At 32.8% G+C, this 18,605-nt stretch overlaps 2 protein-coding genes and 1 pseudogene across 2 annotated transcripts; 2 read left to right on the top strand and 1 right to left on the bottom strand.

Moving 5' to 3' along the window:
* Positions 1-937: 937 nt before the first annotated feature.
* Positions 938-2,523, top strand: LOC108834754 (plasmodesmata-located protein 5-like; annotated as a pseudogene).
* Positions 2,524-8,616: 6,093 nt separating this feature from the next.
* On the top strand, positions 8,617-11,122 carry LOC108825604 (protein TIFY 7-like). The gene is made up of 7 exons (XM_018598929.2): positions 8,617-8,872; positions 9,188-9,273; positions 9,845-9,996; positions 10,156-10,240; positions 10,307-10,562; positions 10,649-10,703; positions 10,793-11,122. The coding sequence occupies exons 1-7, from the start codon at positions 8,785-8,787 to the stop codon at positions 10,869-10,871; spliced, it is 801 nt and encodes a 266-aa protein (XP_018454431.1). The 5' UTR covers positions 8,617-8,784; the 3' UTR covers positions 10,872-11,122.
* A 2,277-nt stretch (positions 11,123-13,399) lies between these two features.
* LOC108828441 (endoglucanase 8-like) lies at positions 13,400-17,499 on the bottom strand. Its single transcript, XM_018602139.2, has 6 exons — positions 16,808-17,499; positions 16,003-16,095; positions 15,737-15,898; positions 14,367-14,478; positions 14,032-14,195; positions 13,400-13,890 (listed from the first exon to the last, which is right to left on the bottom strand). Exons 1-6 carry the CDS (start codon positions 17,432-17,434, stop codon positions 13,558-13,560), a joined length of 1,491 nt encoding a protein of 496 aa, XP_018457641.1. The 5' UTR covers positions 17,435-17,499; the 3' UTR covers positions 13,400-13,557.
* Positions 17,500-18,605: the final 1,106 nt, after the last annotated feature.

The following is an 18,605-nucleotide window of genomic DNA, read 5'->3' as shown; positions in this document are numbered from 1 at the left end:
CATCACCTCCATTTATCAATAACGACCGAAGACCTATTTGATTAAGGGGTACAACCGGATGAATTGAGGCCCAATTGTTAGATCCTTAATAATGTCAACATCATGTTCATCCACTTAATTACCAACCCAAACTTAGCTATCTCGCAAATTCTCCATTTATTTAAAAAAAAAGTTTAGTTACTTTTATTAAAAAAAAAAGTTTAGTTACTTTTGAAAAAAAAAACGGACTTTTGGTGGTTAAAACATGCTTCTTTTCCCTTGAAAAACAATTTCATTACATGAAAAGAAGAAGAAAAGGATAAAACAACAAACCAATATAATTAATTTTTCATCTTCTTAGATCACTTTCAGGTACCATTGTCTATCCAAATTCTATACGCTGTATATATAATATGATACTCAACTCGTTTTCATCACGTATTCATTACTTGGTATTATTCATATCTATGTACAGTATATGATTACAGAGCACAATGCTGGAAGCTTCATCCTATATCTTGTTAAAGACAAATCGGAACGAGATTATGAAACCGATTGAGAGAGACAAATCCAAGTTGAATGCAAATTTAACCCAAAAAATATATATATATATATATATACAAACTCCACATCAGACCAACATACTATAAGAAACATGCCTCCCCGTTAGTAGCTTATGGTAAAGGGTAACTAAATATTTATAACCAACAACAGTGTACATATATAGAAGCTAACTACTTCATTCATACAAATCGTCAGTACTTTCTACTCAGACCACCTCAAATTGAGTAATAGAATAGCCGTTTGCCGTAAAAAAAAAAAAATCGTTAGTACTGTCAAAGTCAACAGTTGAATCCAGATGAGTACAAATATATTCTTGATTTAAAGAAAATTGTGATGGACATTAAAACAAACGCACATTGCAAAATTCCACAATGAAGCTCTAGTCAATTAAAACGTCCACCAAAGTTAGAAAAAAAGCATGCAACATGGAAACTACGTACAAGTTACCCCTTAGTTACGGCAATCCTCTTTAAAGGCAAGCTCTTCGCTCCTCAACTTCTATTTTACTCTCCCTAATTAAAGACTTCACCGTTTATGTCACTATTCAGATCAAAAATGTTCAAAACAAAGACGAACCTTCTCTGTTTCTTTCTAACCGCCGTCATCCTTATGGTCACAACTTTCTCCACCGCCACAGACAACCCAAATTACCCCGCCTCCACAGACAAGTTCATATACGCAAATTGTTAGCAGGCCAGATTCTCTCCTGGCTCTGCATACGAGACCAACCTCAAGTCCCTTCTTTCTTCCCTCGTCACCTCCACCGTCCTCAGCCCCTACAACAACCTCACTGTTCCCTTCGGTAGTGGAGTAAAACCCAAACCGGACGTTACCGTATATGGTCTCTTCCAGTGCAGCGTTGACCTAGACCCGGCTTCTTGCTCATCGTGCGTATCACGCGCCATCGCGCTGGTCGGAAACACGTGTCCCAACTCGTACTCCGTGTTCTTGCTGATGCAAAATTGTCTGGTCCGGTACGACAAGAGCTCCTTCTTTGGCGTCCAGGACAAAACGGTGATGCTCAAGACATGTGGACAGCCGATGGGATTTGACGACCAGGATGCGTAGACCAGAGTCAGTGACGTCATCGGTTCTTTAGGTTCTGGAAGTGGACCGGGTAGGACAGGAGTGAACGGGGATGTCCAGGGTATGGCTCAGTGCACAGGGGATCTAAGTCCAGCACAGTGTCAGGATTGCTTGACCGATGCAATCGGACGGCTCAGATCTGATTGCTTAATGGCCCAGGGAGGATATGTTTACTTGTCCAAGTGCTACGCGCGTTTCAGCTTCGGTGGTAGTCATGCACGTCAGACCCCAAACTCAAACTTTGGTTAGCTTTCTTTATTTTAAATAGTCGTAGTCACACGCAACAAGAAGAATAAGAAAAGAACTTTCGATGTAGCCAACCTTTCTATAGAAGTCCTGGACTGTGAGAATTATTTGGATGATGGATTCTCAAATTAAGCTATATAAATATCAGACTTAACGACGAGAATGTTAGATGAGAGGTCTATAGTCTTAATTTTTTTTTTGAATATTATTAATTTTCTTTTTTTAGTGTACTAATTGGGTTATTTTGCAGGAGGAGAAAAATATGATAAGGATGATGACGATAATAATATCGGGAAAACATTGGTGATAATAATAGGAATCATCACGTTAGTCATCTTGCTCGTTGTGTTACTCGCTTTTCTTGGAAAGAAACTCAGAAATTTACAAGGTATTTTTCTCTATTTAATTTCATTTTTTTCTTTTATCTATATAATCTAAATCACTATATATATGAATTTGCAGATGATAAATGCTGTAGATGAAAGGAAAAGTGAGAAATAGATCAATCAACAACGCGAGTCAAGCCACCACTGCTAGTTGTATTTTCAGAATTTTGTGACCTTGCATGCTTCATTGGATGTAGTATTTCAACGATCTATTCGAATTACTGTCTTAAATAATAAAAAATAATAGACAAAACTTCCTCTTTTTTTTCTTTGTAAAAAGCGAAACTTTCTTCTTCTTTTTTAATCGAAACTTCCTTTTTTTTTAAAAGAGAAACTTTATTGGGGATAAAAATTTAGTTATAAAAATTTAGCTGTAGGTAAATTAGTTGTAGCTGTAAAATCATTACTGTAGATTTTTTTGCAGAGATTTTTGCTGTAGTTAAATTTGTTGTAGTTGTAGATTATATTTGTAGTTGTAGGTTATATGTTGTAGATATTTCAAAATAAAATATGTGATGTATATATAAAATAATTATTTTTATCAACTAAAATAATTTTTATTAATAATTTTTATAAATTATCATAGTTTACTGTTATTTAAAATGTGGTATATAAATAATATTTTATGTTATTTAAAATATTTTTAACAGTTTTGAAAACACCCAGAATTAAAGTAAAATATTTATAAATGTTTTTTATTATGATTATATAATTTATTTGATATCATAAATAGTTTTTTCATTTTAAAGTTTCTACAGCCTATAAAACAAGGATGCATATTTTTTGCCTAAAATACATAAGAAAAAAATTTGCTTTAGATTTTTTGCTGTAGCTTTAAAAATAAATCTAAAGCATGATTGGTAAAAGTTAATAGTAATTTGTTATAGGCTTTGACTAACAAAAATAAAACTACAACATGATTGGTAAAGTTTAATGCTTTAAAAATAAGCTAAAGTATGAAGTTAAAGCTAAACCAATCACCCACAATTTATCTTCTGTTTAGAACTTTAGATATTAACCTAGCATTTGATTTGGTATCAATAAATAATGTTTAATCTTCTTTTATTACTGTAATACACATGTTTGCAGCGTCTATAACACTAACACATACTTTTTTTTTTGAAACTGAACTATAACACATACACACTAGAAATAAATGCATGTGTCGAGAATAATGGAACATAGGAAACCGAAAATTAGGGTGACGATTTAAAACAAAACTAGATTTTGACCCGCCCTTAAAAGGGCGGGTATATTTTTTGTTTTAAATTTAGTTTCATATTTGTATTTTCTTTCATTATATTCATATGTTTCTTTGTAATTATATTTGTGAGTAAATTAAAATATATTTTATTAAATAATGGTAATTTAAAAATTGATCCGGTATATGTTCGGTTAAGGATGGGTTGCGCATCGAACCCGGCCCGCTGACCCGCCAATCCGCGGATTTCAGTTTTGTTCTAGTCAAAAAATCTGACTCATATAACCCGCAAACAAATAATTTTGTACCCGTTCCGCTTAATTTTACGGTTATCTGCGAGTTATTTATTTTAAACAATAATTCTTTAATATAATTATTATGAAAATATATAAAAATATATTTATAATAAACCTTTTATCTATTATCAAAATTTATATACAGTTATATATTTTGATTTGAATAAAACAATATTTAAAACTTAAATAAGATATATGGTTTGAAAGTTGAGGTCGGATCATAATTTTTTTTTTTCGTTATGGTCAAAACAAAACAATAATTTAAATATGTAATTTCAATGTCAATCAAAAGGATTTATCTTTGTCCAAGTTCTCGTTATTTTCTCGTGATGGAATATTATTTATGAAAACGTAACATCAGTATTTATATTTTGAAACATCACATGTATTCTCATCCTTAAATAAGAATGTAGTTGAACGTTCTGTTTAAAAATATGTATATTTAGTTTGGGTTCGAAGAAACTACATATAACATATAAACCTTGTACTTGTATCCATTTATTAAATTCGGGTTTGTAAAAAGAAAGAAGTTTGGGTTTGTACAAATTGCATATAACTTATAGATCTTGTACAACTATTTGTTATGTATATTCGTTTAGTTAGTTACGTGAACATAAATCTATGAATTTTAATAGCATAAATATGAATTTAAATTTCAACCTATGATAATAATATAAATCTATTTAGACCCGTTAAAACCTATTAACTAATTGGTCTCGTGACCCATTCCTTTGATTAGAACTAACCGTAATGTATTTTTCTTTTGAACACATAACCGTAATATATTTAACTATTAAAGCTAAATATCAATGGGTTCTAAGGCAGTTATATTGTATGCTCTCGATAAATACAACCGTAATATTATTTGTTATAATCGACTTGTCAACTTGTTTAGAATATGGGCCCCACATGTATTGTATGCTCTACGTGAAAATAGAGGAAGTTAAGAAGTTACAGTTAAATAATATTCTAGATGCAATTATATTTATTTTATATTGTAGATGCAGTTATAAAAAAATAAAAGATGGACATAACTTTTATCAATAGGTCATGCTGAAGAATTAATAGAATAGATCATCTTGGTCGTCCTTATCGTTATTGTTTCTATGATTCTTTTCTTATTATTCATAGCTTTATAAACTCATACTTCAATTGAAGATTACCAATTGTTTAAGAAATTTGACAGATCAACTACTATGTACGTATTTTCCATATTTTTTAATCTTCTGAAATTATAGATTATAAGTTGAAAAATAGCAAGGTCATTGTCTTATACCTTACAAGATAACAATGTTCTCAAACTATATTTTTAGTATGATATTTATAAAAATCTTATTTATTATTAATCAAATCTATCAGGTGTTGTGATTTCATTAACCGATTCATCAAGCAAGTAATTTTGGTGTAAACAAAAAAATAGTTTGTCAAAACTCAGAAAACCTCACAGGCAAATAACGGATCTAGCGTAGTGGACAGTGCGCTTACTTATGTATGTGGGGCCTTTGATAAGCAAATGAAACTTATTACAGCCCGTTGAGCATCATCGTGGATCGTGGTTGCTATCGTAACTAAGAACATCAGCGTTGAGAAATCTTAAGGGGGTGTTATTGGATTGTTAATTTACAAAGAGTTATATAGATTTATAAGTTTTGATAATTCTAGTGTTATTCATTTACAACTTCTCAAAAATATGTTGAAGTATGGTGTTATTGGTTTATAAATTTGTAATAAGTAGTTAAAAGTTTATAAAAATCTAGAGTTATTGGATTCATTATTTTACATAGTCATTACAAGTCTTGTGTTATTCAAAAGAAATGAAAGTTAACTGATTATGTCATATTTTGAAGTCTGTCGTTATTGGATTATTGATTTGCCAAACTTTTCTTCATAAAATCTGTTTATCAAAGTATTGCAAGTTGATCAAGATTTCCAAAGTCTTTTTTTTAACAAAACACAAATCTGTAATTGTAGCACGTCTATTTCACTAGCCGCCGAAAAATTGTAAAACACCACTTCCTTTTTCCCTCACCCACTCACCCCCACCGTAACGTGTAGACAAATATATGATCTAATTAGTGAAACCACCATTTTTGAGAGAAAGAGGTTATAAATATCACCACAAGATTCTCTGGCACAAACAAAAGTCTCCTCATAATGAAATATAATCTGGGACGAAGGCCAACAACATTGAATGACACCAAATATTTCATAATTCATCTTAGAAATTCACAAGTTTCAACGATAAAACAATTTGAAAACCAGTAATGATCAAATTGACATAAACATACAAAATGTAGTTTCAGAAAGTTCATATAAAAAATTTGACGATGGCATAAAGATTTTGGATAACAACACAATATTGCAGTACTTAAAAATAAAAAATCTACAAAAGTTTATAGTTATCCTCAATTAATAAATATATAACAATCTACAAAACTCTTTAACTAATTTTATAAAAGTCTAAAAATCAGCAAAACTCTTTTTAAATTCAGGAAACTGTTTAATTTTAAAACTCATCAAAACTCTTTGTAAATTCACTATTTAATAACACCCCCTAAAGAGATCACACTTTTCCCAAGGAAAAAAAATATTAAAATAAGTAAATTTGATGAACCTCTCTTCCGCCAAGCTCTTCCTAGTGAATTCCTTTTTTTTAAAGTTCATCACTGTAGCGTGGGTTTTATGTGTCGTAACGGCCCGCGACTGGTCTAATTATAAAAAAAAAAATCAAAAAGAAAAATAAAAAGATTTAATAATTAAAAATTAAAAAATGAACTTTTTCTCTAACCGGTGACAACACATGGCCTCTACGAAAGTCTTCGCCTCACCATGCATTATTGTTGTCGAATACTTTTCAAAGAGAAAAAGCAAAGTGGTGTAATAAAAATATCAAACCGTTGCACAAGAAAAGCAACCACACATTTCACATGTGCGAGTTCACGAATAAATAGCCATTAATTTACCTCTGCTATTTCCTAATAAAAACAAAACAAATTTAGTTCAGATCCGATGAATTTCAATCTACTCAAAATTAGGACTAGGGTTTAGACTAACATACTGAAAAAATAATTTGTAATTCTTTTATATATTAACGATTTTACTATTCTTTCTTTTTCAAATTAAGTGTCATTTGTAGAGGAATTTTTCTGTTACAAAATAAGTATGTCTAGCAATTCTATGCATAATTTATTAATTTTATTTTACAATATAGTTTTTTATTGGTTGAAATATGAGTAGGTGTATAGGTAATGATGTTTTTATATAAAAGTATGCAAAATTAAATGATTTCTTAGTCTGTGTGCATGTGTCTTAATCGATACTTAATATGAAACAGAAGGAATATTAAAAAGTGTATTATAATCATATAAAACTATGATAAACAAGGGGTAAAAACATAAAACTAGAGTGATTTGAGTACATGTTTGATATGGAGAGGCTTAAACCCCCTATCACTCTTCTTTGATATCCTCTTATATATATTAGGAAGAGAATAGTAACAGTAGCATGGTCTCCGATAAGATAAGGTGATATGGGCATGATTAACCCTAGTTTCTTAGTCGGAGTTCTTAACTCACGATTTGACATTTTTTATTTTTTTACATTTTTTGGGAAAGAGATGACTATTATATCTCTTATTTAAGAGACGGTTCTTAGCTTTCTTAGTTGAAATCTAAGAAAAGCTAAGAATCGTCTCTTAGCCGAAGTTAAGAACTCAAGTTAAGAGACTGAGGTTAATCATGGTCTTGTATTCAATGTTTTGAAAATCGTCTTTAATACTTAGATTTTCTTTACATTTTGGATTAACCGTATTATGTTTGCATTGGCTCTTCTGTAAATTTGGGATATATCCACACTTTCATGGACCTATTATCTTCAAATCGTATTTTGAACTACTGAACCGAATATCTAGATCGTGTTTGTATTGAACTGAAATCTAACAAGATCCGTCAATATATTTCAACAATCCTAAGTAGGGGCACATATCAAATATCCAGATTTTTAGAGGTATTCGTTATTCGATCTATTTCGTCCGAATAATTAATTATCTGATATGATCTTATTCGTAACCACTCAGGTATTTGGTGTTTCTGATATCCAAAAGTTTAAAAAATTAAACCGGATATTTGATTCGATCCGTACACATAAAATAAAAATTAAAAAATTAATAAAAAATCTAAAGTTGATATAAAGTAATAATATTTTATTACAAAAATTTTAAAATTATTTAATTTTTAAAATTATAATAACTAATAAATTCAGTTAATAAATATATTGAAAAACTTTTATAAAATATAATATTTATATAAGTTATATAAAATTCTTTAAATATATGTATATATGGATATCACAGATCAGATGTATCCGTTCTTAATATATTAGTATTTGTAATTTACTTTATTTTTACGGATATTATATTTAGTATTTGTTTTTAATAAAATATTAAATTTATTCATCTCAAAATAAATTTCAATAAATATATCTCTAGTGTAAAGAAAACAAAAGAATCAAAGAAGATGAGCTACCGATTGGTTTTGATTAGCAAACCACAAATTGCATGGCATTGCCATAATGATCATTCACTCTACTACTCTATGAAGAAGTATGACTACGGAATTGTTTTGTAGAGTTATGAATATCCGGATTCTTAAGTTCTGTAATAACGAATCGAATTAAAATTTATAGATATTTTGTCTAGCCGTAATCCAAAGAAATCGAAAAAGAAAATCAAAAGAAGACATGAAGAACACGTGGGAATTAACCGGTCAAGGCGGTAGAACCAACCGTTCTCTCCCGCTAAAACAGCCCCACATGGTTTAATCAAGCAAGGAGCTCTTTATAAAACAGGAAAGAATAGCGATTTAATAAATAGTCCTCTCCAAAAGTGTGTCTGCAACATTACCAAAACGAAACCTTCCCCTTTGGTTTCCCATTTACTTTGTGTTCTGTCTTGTTTTTTGGTTTTAAATTAAATGTTTGGGCAGAAAGAGAGAAAAAACTTGTGTTAGTATTTTTTATTTGGTTCGAGATGGAAAGAGATTTTCTGGGTTTGAGCGACAAGCAGTATCTGAATAACGTTAAGCGCGAGGTTGACGATGATCGTGTCGGAGAACGAGGTTTGTGTTCTTGTATCTACTCTCCCTCCAAAAGAAAATAGTAAAAGTTAGGAGATCCGTTCAATACACATATAGCCTTACAAAGCTGTTTTACTAATATCGTCAAAATTATTTTTTTAATATAAAAGAAAGGCTTTCAGTATCGTCAATTTTTTTTTATTTAAATAGTTAATTTAGATTCCAAGGCTTCTTTTAGTAATTATATTTTATCAAACCATGCGTATTAAAAGTGAGAATTGGATCTTCAATGATAAGTTGACAAAAAGGATCTTCAGTGATAAGTAATTTGATGTGAATAAAAATGGATTTTTTCAGGACGGTGCAAGAAGGTAGCTAAACAATGGGGAAAGGCAAAGCTCTTGCCTAATTCAAGTTTCATGCCGGCTGCTGCAGATTTTCAGGTTGGTTCAAGCTTAAAATTTTCAATTCAAAAGAAAAATTCAATTCAACTTCTTACTAGTTGGTCGCAGAATATAGAATTTTCAAAAACCCCGATTGATATGGTTGAGCTAATTGTTAGTAGCTACTTTCCCAGTCAATTGTCGACGGAAAGCTACCGGGAAATGGTCGAAAAATTACCCGAATGTTTTTTTTATTTCTCGAAATTGCTCGAGTGTATTTATCAAAAAAAAAAAAGTATAGTACGGACAAATATTAAAATTGTGTAACTTGTGTTGGATAAGTGCGAGTCAAGGAGCTTGCTTGGCAGCCGCAAAATTAGGAAATAATTTTTAAAAGACATTAGAGCATTTTCATGGATATATAATGGAATTTCAACCACTAAAATAAGTGAAAATAGGAAATTTATTTTTTATAAGAAACTATCGTAACACATGTCTATATTTAGCAAGTGGTGTACTTAAAATTTATTAAATTATATATTTCTGTTAATTGTTTTTGAACTTAAACTTACCAATTTGGATGCTCCTATAAAAGATGTTGACGTCTCATGTGTTTCTTGGCTCATACCAGTGGTCCCCGGTTTCTGCGGCCATTACGCACCGCAGAAGCCAATTTGGCGGTGGTGCGTCTCAGAACGCGAATCCTCTTTTACTTGGCGGATCAGTTCCCCTAACTAATCATCCTTCTCTCCGTCCTGCCTTTAACTCATCCACGGATCCACGGTACGTAATGTTAAAACATGTATAATAATCGAATTAAGTATCCTGTAAATATATATAAAGAAAATGTTACTCATTTTATAGGGAACCTAGTCAAATATTTAACAGTTTTTCTTAATTCATAACGACACTTAACGTTTGGTTATTTGACTTGTGAAACAGAGTGGCTTCCTCAGGATCATCTCCTCAGCTCACAATCTTCTATGCCGGAGCTGTTACCGCCTTTAATGATATATCACCTGATAAGGTATAATCCAAATTAATCCAATTTAAACTTTACACATAACGTGTTCTGATAATGAGCGTTGATTAGGCTCGAGCCATTATGTTATGTGCTGGGAACGGTTTGAAAGGAGAATTTGGAGAGAGCAGTTTGAAAAAACCGCTTCGAGAAACTGAGAGAGTCGTCTATGGAAAACAAATCCATAAAGCAACTGCTGCTGCATCTTCAAGCTCTGCCACTAACGCTGATAGTTTCTCAAGGTGTAAACACAAACACGTTGGTCCGACTAATGCAATGACCATGATTGAAACATTCAATGCAGGTCCTAGCAATATGATTCCTTCAGGTATATATATCTAGATATATGAATGAACCAACTCTTGATATATTCAACGCTTGAGATTAATAAAAATTGCTTGTTTTTCTTTCCAGTTCCACAAGCTCGTAAAGCATCGCTGGCTCGGTTCTTGGAGAAGCGCAAAGAGAGGTTTGATTCTTCTTTTCGAATATAGAATCTTGAGTTCTTGGATCTAGTGACTAGACATTGGATCTAAAAAAATTTGATTTTGCGTGCAGGATCATGAGTACAATGCCATACAAGAAGATGCTTCTTGATTTGTCGACGGCAGAATCTAGTGCTGCTTCTCATACCTAAAACCTTCTTTTTGGTGGTTTTTTAAACCTCTCTGAGGTTTTTCTCACGATGGTAATTTGAAATATAATCAATAGATGATTATTGTTATAGCTACCATTTATTATGTTACGAGCAGGAGAAGGCGTTAGGCGTATGTCTACTATTTGATCATTGTTGTAAGACTATTTTATTACCTCCAATTCTAACAGATGTATGTTTGTCATGTCTGTCAAGAAAATAAGAGCGAATAAAAATCACTATTATTAATGTTACTTTATCTATACTATTATTTATGAAGTGATTTTGCTTACTTGTCATGTTCTCTATGATTTTAGTTAATTTTGTTTATTTGTCATATTTTTATTAAGTTTAAGCTAAATTATCATTGATGTATTATTTGTTTTAAGCTGAGTCACTAAATCATTAATTTAAAATAATAGTCTTGATGAATATTCTATATAAATAAAAACGAATTTTATTTTATTAATATTAAATTTATATGTTATATTAACTTTTCTTATTTGTCATATTTTTATTAGGTTTTAGATTTTTAGATAGGTTATTAATTTATTATTAGTTTCTAACTATTTACTATTTATTTTAATGATATGAAGTTTATATGTTATATGCTATATTAAATAATTGATTACAAAATAATATTTTAGAATTATCAAAAAAAAAATAATTTTTCTATATATATTCTTTTTGTGCCTATCTGAAAACAATATTTTTATTATAAAAGTTAAAAAATTAAGATAAAAACAATTTATTATTAAAAATTAGTGAACCAAAAAATGTAAATATATTTTCTAAACTATCTCTAAGATATGAGTCTTTTAAAAAAACTTAACACAATAATAAATATATATTTTGATTAAAAGTATTTGACATATATAAATATTTGATGTTTAATTTAACTATTTAAAAACATAAATAATAATTTATTATGCTGGTTTAGATTAATAAAACATAAACTAATAAGTATTTATAAGAAATTTATGCCCGCATGTGCGGGCAAAACACCTAGTTATTATTATATCGGTAACACATTACAAAGTTGCATCACGATCGTCACAAAAATGCTGATAAAATTAAAAAAAAACTAGTGTTTATGTCTCCATTTTTTTGGGTGGAAATGTCTCCAGTTTTTCTTGCTATTAATTTCGCTAATCTTCTCTTTATCTTGATGGTTAGCAACTTAGCAACAGAAGACTCACTAAAAGAAAACAATAATGAATAATCTATGAGCATCTTAAAGAGAGCTTGGACAATCATCCACTGTTGTTATTTGCTAATTCTGCAAAAAAGAAAAACCTAAAGAGTACTCTTTCACAAAATCGGTTCAAGATAATTTTAAATCTTTAATATAGCGTAAAGATGAATTCTTGAACAAGGCAAACAAAAATAAAGATATAAAATAACAAGAAAATATGTTAAATAGCGTCTATGGTTTTATTGGTGTATCAGGGGTTCTTCTAAATGAAGTGCGATTTTTTTTTATCATAAGAAGTGCGTTTTAAAATCATAAATTTAAATGTAAATCTTAAAGATGACACTTATATGCATATTTTTAGGTGACAAAATATGTTTTTCATTTACTAAAGAAGATTGTAGAGTGAGTGGACCAGAGTAGCTCCGAGGTTGATTATGATGTATTGATTCTCTTAGCAAAGCAAAGATCTTCTTGATATTTTTATTTATTGAGGAAGAGAAAATCTCGTAGGAAAGTAAAATTGGGCAAGAAAGAAATTAGGTAAGCAGAAGGAAACAAAGAGCTTAACATGTACATTGGTCACAAGAAACACGTTCACGTTCATATATAAGTGGATAAGAATGACTCACGTCTTATCATTTTGCACCTCTATATGTCTTTTTTTTTCTTTCAAACTAGCACCTCTATATGTCGCATTCTTTTAATCTTCTCCTCCTTTAATGCCACCACCAAGTTGCGCAATTTGAACTACCACTTCATTGTTCATACGTTTATTGTCTTGCCTAGTATAAGTAGTTGATCGCTAACACGTTAGTGTTTTTACCTAATTCAGTCTCCATTACTAAAAATCTACTCTGGCTTATCTGCTTAACTCCTGTGAATTTCGCCCTCCACTTTACAATCATAAAAACCTTTTCCGAAAAACATATAAATTCGTAATAATATAGTGAATTAAAACCTTGTGGGGTTCTGAAAAGATATTTTCAATTTTTATATAAACTTAGAGAATTTTTTTCTGAATACTTTCACAAGTTTCTCATACGCCAAGTTCTTGTTTGTGTTACAAAAAAAGATTTGATTTCATTTTGGAATATCTTACCATCTGATTTTTGTCAAAAAGGAAAAAAAATCTAATCATTTTAATGATATAGTATATGCTAACTAAAGTTTTTTTTAAAAATGATTTTTTTTAGTTGTTTGTTTTGGTTAAAATCCAAAGATATACATTTACCATATCAGGATCAAAACACGAAATAGTAATCTATGACTTGGGGCCTGGAAACATGTTATTATATGGTTCGATCATATTTGACGCAAAGATAAGTAGAATTTCACATAGGCACAACTCTTTTCTCTTCTTCACTAATTACGGGCTTACAATACAAGTTGGTTAAAAAGAGTGGCAATAACATAATAACAATTAAAGGGTTTAGGGTGGCCTAAAGTTTCCAGCACACCTCTAAGGAGAGACAATAACTAATAAGAGCCCAATCCTTATCGCCAAGAAGAATGAGTCGAAAAGTAACCGAGAAGCCCAACGAGTGGTGCGTTGATGTAAGTCGTGGGCTCAGACTGCACGAAGTAAGGCCTCGAGTCAGGAAAAGCATCAGTGACATTAGGTCCACCAACTACAGCACCGACGAGAAGGTTTGGGTTTGGATTTGGGCTGAGGAAATAGCGAGAGCCTTCCTTGCAGCCTATACGGGCTGGATGGGCCGAGACAGAAGGAACAGAGCTGCCACGGTGGTGAATCCTACGTGGGAAACGTTGACCGTACCCAACCATGTAAGACATTCCCAACGGGTTGTCACCCAAAATGTAATCCACCTGTTAATGTGTCACAGTCAATAACAACAAAAATCAAACACAAAAACGGCTAATATCTAAAGCTTGGTCCCAAAGCAAAACAACGGCTATTTGTTTTGTTTTTGGTCCAAAAATGTTAGAAGTTTTGGGACCATATCTTACCTGACGCTTGGCGACTTGACGGAGGAGAGATGGGGAGGCAGTTAATTGGCCACAAGGCACAACCTTCCTGGCATGGCTCAGATAATTAGAGTAAGCCAATAGGAGGAAAGATAGTGATGTTACATGTTGCATGTTACTCCCTCCAGTTTTCACAAGCAGTCCTCCTATGTAAGACAAAAAGAAAAAAAATATTAACGTTACTGATATGGGATCCTATACATTTTACTTTTGGGAAGGAAAAGACAAAAGTAAATCACGTGAAGTGTGGAAAAAAAAAGCATGGTATGCTTTGATATTGGCAAAAAATAAAAATAAAAATGATGGTTTTATATTACCTCGAGAGTATTGGACTTGAGGGTGAGAAATTCCAGGCAATATAGAACAGATAAATTCATCTGCGTTTTGCTTGAAAGACTCAAAATACTCTGCTTTTCCCATTAGCACTTCCTGTAATCAAAACAAAACTTTTATTAAATTCATGCATATTATCTTACATATATGAAGGTTTTAGGATATGGACATGGGTCAAGGAATGGGCAGTGAATAATGAAAAAAAAATCAACAACAGAGAGTGCCCATGTGAAACTAAAGATAATGAGAGACCGTTGAGAAATGACAAAACGAAAAACCCACTAAGGCTTTTACAGTAGAATAAGGACATTACACTTTATTTTCATTTTCCTCACCATTTGTGCCACATGCTTTGTGGCAGTAACCATAGACTTATTTACCCTTTCCTCTTTTGTTGTCCCCACTAGCACCCTATAGGCCTGAAGCCTGAACACTACTAATAATAATGTTGGTGTAACTATATGCATCTATTAAGAAGACCTTTATCCAAAACCACAAATAGGAGTATATACTCATGTGATGCACCACATGCAAACTCATCCAACAGGAAATGGCACATATACTGTATACATTTCACCTACCATTCAATGGATTATCAAGTGTCTAATATTATATCCAGTTTTTATCCATTCACTAGTAGGTCATGGATCATGGGGGCCATGTGAAGCTCTGGCTTCCATTTGGTAACGTTGTAATATATAAGAAAATTATATGATTCCAAATCTAGGAGCAAATACTGGACAAAAAGGAGGGGAATGTCCAATGAGGTATGTCTTACCTTACGATTTAGCTCCCACATCACATGACCATTTCTAATTGGTTAAATCCCATATTTCATCATGTGCAAGGTTCAATCATCCATCCCATATTTTATCTTCTACTCTATAGTTTAATAATATTATAATATTATGTCATTTTCCTATATAAGCACGATCCTAGCATGCCTTTTATCTACCCGTCTCTCTCTCTCTCTGATAAACAAAAAACTCGATGTGGGTTCACATATCTAAAGCCGGTTTTACTTAATGAAACACAAATTGGCAACCAAAATAACTAGAAACTATCATAGGATCCATAATTATAATGTGAACCCCACTCCCAATTATATGATCAAAAGTCGTGCCACCAACACGTGATAACCACTTAACCAGACACACACCATCCATCTCACTACCTATTTTAACTTAATTCTTAGTACTCCCCTTGAAACCAAACAAACATAGACCACAAGCATACAAAAAACACTCATAGTTTTAATCACCAAATCTTGGATCCTTGATCTACAATTTACGGTAACTTAATAATAAATAAATAAAAGAATAGTTTAGCTGTGATTTAAAAAGTGTTTTGTTACCTTGGAGATCAAGACATTAATCCCAGCATGCTTATTATCCCAACCAAACTCATTAATGGTATCTCCAGCCCTGAGAACCACCTCGTTCTTCACAATGTATTCTCTGTACACTCGTTTCCTCGAGGCTTTGTGCAGCCACGCCGCACCCCACAGTAACTCGTCCTGCAATAGCCATCCACGTCAAATCACAGTACTATTCATCATCCAACGGCTGATACAAAAGTAGTAAAATACAAGGTTAACTGTTTCTTGCTCTTTTCTTTTACCTGGTAACCGTTGAAATCACAGTAAAAAGGACACACCGCGTGGTATAGACTGCTACTGTACGCGCCCCGATACCTATTAGCAAACGCGAATACCTGCGCCCACGTTACGTGTGTTGTCAATTTTCTTTTCTTTTTCTGCTCTGATATAAAATATAGTTTTCACAATCCGTGATTTTGATATATCTTCTCTAACGTCAGAAAATTATTCATTCAACCGTACATATACGTAAGAGAAAAATACCCCAAAAAGTCAACATTTTACTTTTTGGTGAATAATTGTTAAAACGAATAAGTAGTGAAGAAGTTGGAACGAAAATAATTATTATGAAGCATATGGAGAGAATCTCTTATCTCATAAGCAAAGAATCATTGATTGATTGAAAACTTTTGACCATTTTAACCATTTAATATTTATCAGGATATACATAAATTGTACTGACTCCAAAAAAAAGATTTAATATTCAGTTATAAAAAATCAGAATATTATTATTAAAAAAAAAGACAGAATATATTAATTGTTGCTTTAAATTTTGTTTTATCATATTTTTATGCATGATAAATTTCCATTTTTAGTTTATTAATTAACTAATTCAAATAAAATATTATATCATATTAAAGATATAATAGCAAATTAATATTTTTTTATATCTGTGTGAAAAGAAAAACTAAAAGACACTCAGTTATAAACTAACAACCACAATTAATAAAAAAAAACATTTTAACTGAAGACACTAAAGAACAGAGGAAACGGACACACACGCGTAAGTCATAACCAAAAGAAAGCAACGGTGTTAAAGTAACGTACCCTCGTGGCACGGTCAAGCAGCCGTCTGGAATAAGCAGGATCCCGTTTCCTGAACACGATCGACGCCGCCGCCAACGCCGCGGCGGTTTCACCGGCGACGTCGGAACCGGGATGAGCTCTGTCGATTTTGTAGACGGAGCGAAGCGTGTCCATGTCCTCGGGCCTCTCCCAGCAGTTGTGGTCGGAGTACGCGTCTCCGACCTGGACGAAGACGACGCCGGGGACCGCCGTCGCCTTGAGGAGGTAGTCGGTTCCCCACCTCACGGCCGCCACGGCGTTTCTCAGCTCCGGTCCCATGGTCCGCCCGAAGTCGATCACGCTCCAGGAGAGCATCGTCGTCGTGAAGGCCATCGGGAAGCCGAACTTGACGTTGTCTCCGGCGTCGTAGTAGCCGCCAGATAGGTCCACTCCGGCGGAGGAGCCGTCGCGCAATGCCGAGTCGCGGCGCCATCTGAGGCGTTGGTCGGGAGGGAGCTTGCCGGAGCGTTGGCCTTCGAAGAACATGATGCTTTTGCGGAGTGCGTCGCGGTAGTCGTGTCCGGCGTGAACGGCTGGTGAGGAGAGAAGCACGACGAGGAAAAATAGGAAGAGAGTCGCCGCCGGCGAGATTAGGGATTTTCGCGCCATCTTTTTTCTCTCTCTCTGTTTTGTTTCAGTTAGGGGGAGAAGGAGAGAGAGAGTGTTGAATTGATAGGACCAAGGAAGAGAGGGGCTCTTTATACTAAAAAGCTCGTCTTGGATTCCAGACATGGAGCCAATGAACATCCACCACGTGGGACTTTCTGATTTGAGTTGAGCGGGTTTGGGATTCCGAGCTAAATTCGCTTAACCGGTTAAGAACCGGAGTTTACCGGATAGGGTTTAGGGTTCGAGCGTTAATTAATGCAGACGGTGTGTACCTCCGTCGGTACGGTGAGAGAATCCAAAAAAAAGTGGAAACCTGTGAAATGAAATAATGATAAAAGACAAAAAAAAAGTTTGCTTTTTTTTTCTCTCTACCATGTGACCCACCGTCCTATTGTCATGCGACACGTGTTAAGATCAATTGGATGTTTTTGGAGTTTTGTGATTAATTTATTTCTCTTTTTCACCGAGACATAATCAGTAAATCACTATTGTTTTTTTTGTTCATTTTCCCATTAATTTCGGCTTTTTTAGACCTACAAATGGAATGAGGATTCTCCCATTCATGAATTGATTAATAGCAATGTTGAAGACAACTTGTGGTTGTGTGATTATGAAGGTCTTAGAACTGGATGTATATAGTAAACGTAATAAATTTTAGCTAGCATTCAACCTTCGTCGATTTGCAATCTGTAATCCACTTTAGTCATGTGATATGTATTTAGACAAGACAACTAGCATTTAGTAGATTCGAGGGTGAGATTATTATATAGAATTTTTGTACAGAACAATTAATTATATTCTTTGTTATAGGAACCCCCATTTAGCAGATACGTATACATTTCAGATTCTTTTATATGGTTATATTAACTCTTTTAATTGACCAAAAAATTTATAACTCTTTTAAGAAAACCTTGCAAATGATGGTTATTATTTGTTTTGTAACATTTTATAGCAGTGGTGCGTTTTCAGCGAACATACAGAAATGTTTCCACTGATGAGATCTTGTTTGCACCCTAAAGCATCAATTCTGCACTGTCTAGTCTGTCTTGTATCTCGTTGGTGAGTGGTGAGTTTTCAACGGACATAAAGTGAAAAACAAGAGCAATATCTTTTTTTTTTTTTTTTTTTGAAAGAATGTTAAATTTATTCAAATCAAAAAAGACTTTTGTAC

Source organism: Raphanus sativus, unplaced genomic scaffold, assembly GCF_000801105.2.
Source record: "Raphanus sativus cultivar WK10039 unplaced genomic scaffold, ASM80110v3 Scaffold1459, whole genome shotgun sequence".
NCBI classification, from domain to species: domain Eukaryota; kingdom Viridiplantae; phylum Streptophyta; class Magnoliopsida; order Brassicales; family Brassicaceae; genus Raphanus; species Raphanus sativus.
Note: the sequence above shows the minus strand (reverse complement) of the source record. Positions and strands in the feature narration are given on the sequence as shown.

Coding starts and splice junctions, on each gene's coding strand:
- LOC108825604 (XM_018598929.2), top strand. CDS start 8,785: ATGGAAAGAGATTTTCTGGGTTTGAGCGACAAGCAGTATCTGAATAAC. Junction 9,997..10,155: donor AACTCATCCACGGATCCACG/GTACGTAATGTT, acceptor CTTGTGAAACAG/AGTGGCTTCCTCAGGATCAT. Junction 10,704..10,792: donor TTGGAGAAGCGCAAAGAGAG/GTTTGATTCTTC, acceptor TTTTGCGTGCAG/GATCATGAGTACAATGCCAT.
- LOC108828441 (XM_018602139.2), bottom strand. CDS start 17,434: ATGGCGCGAAAATCCCTAATCTCGCCGGCGGCGACTCTCTTCCTATTT. Junction 15,899..16,002: donor GTGATTTCAACGGTTACCAG/GTAAAAGAAAAG, acceptor TGGCTATTGCAG/GACGAGTTACTGTGGGGTGC. Junction 14,196..14,366: donor TCAAGTCCAATACTCTCGAG/GTAATATAAAAC, acceptor TGTCTTACATAG/GAGGACTGCTTGTGAAAACT.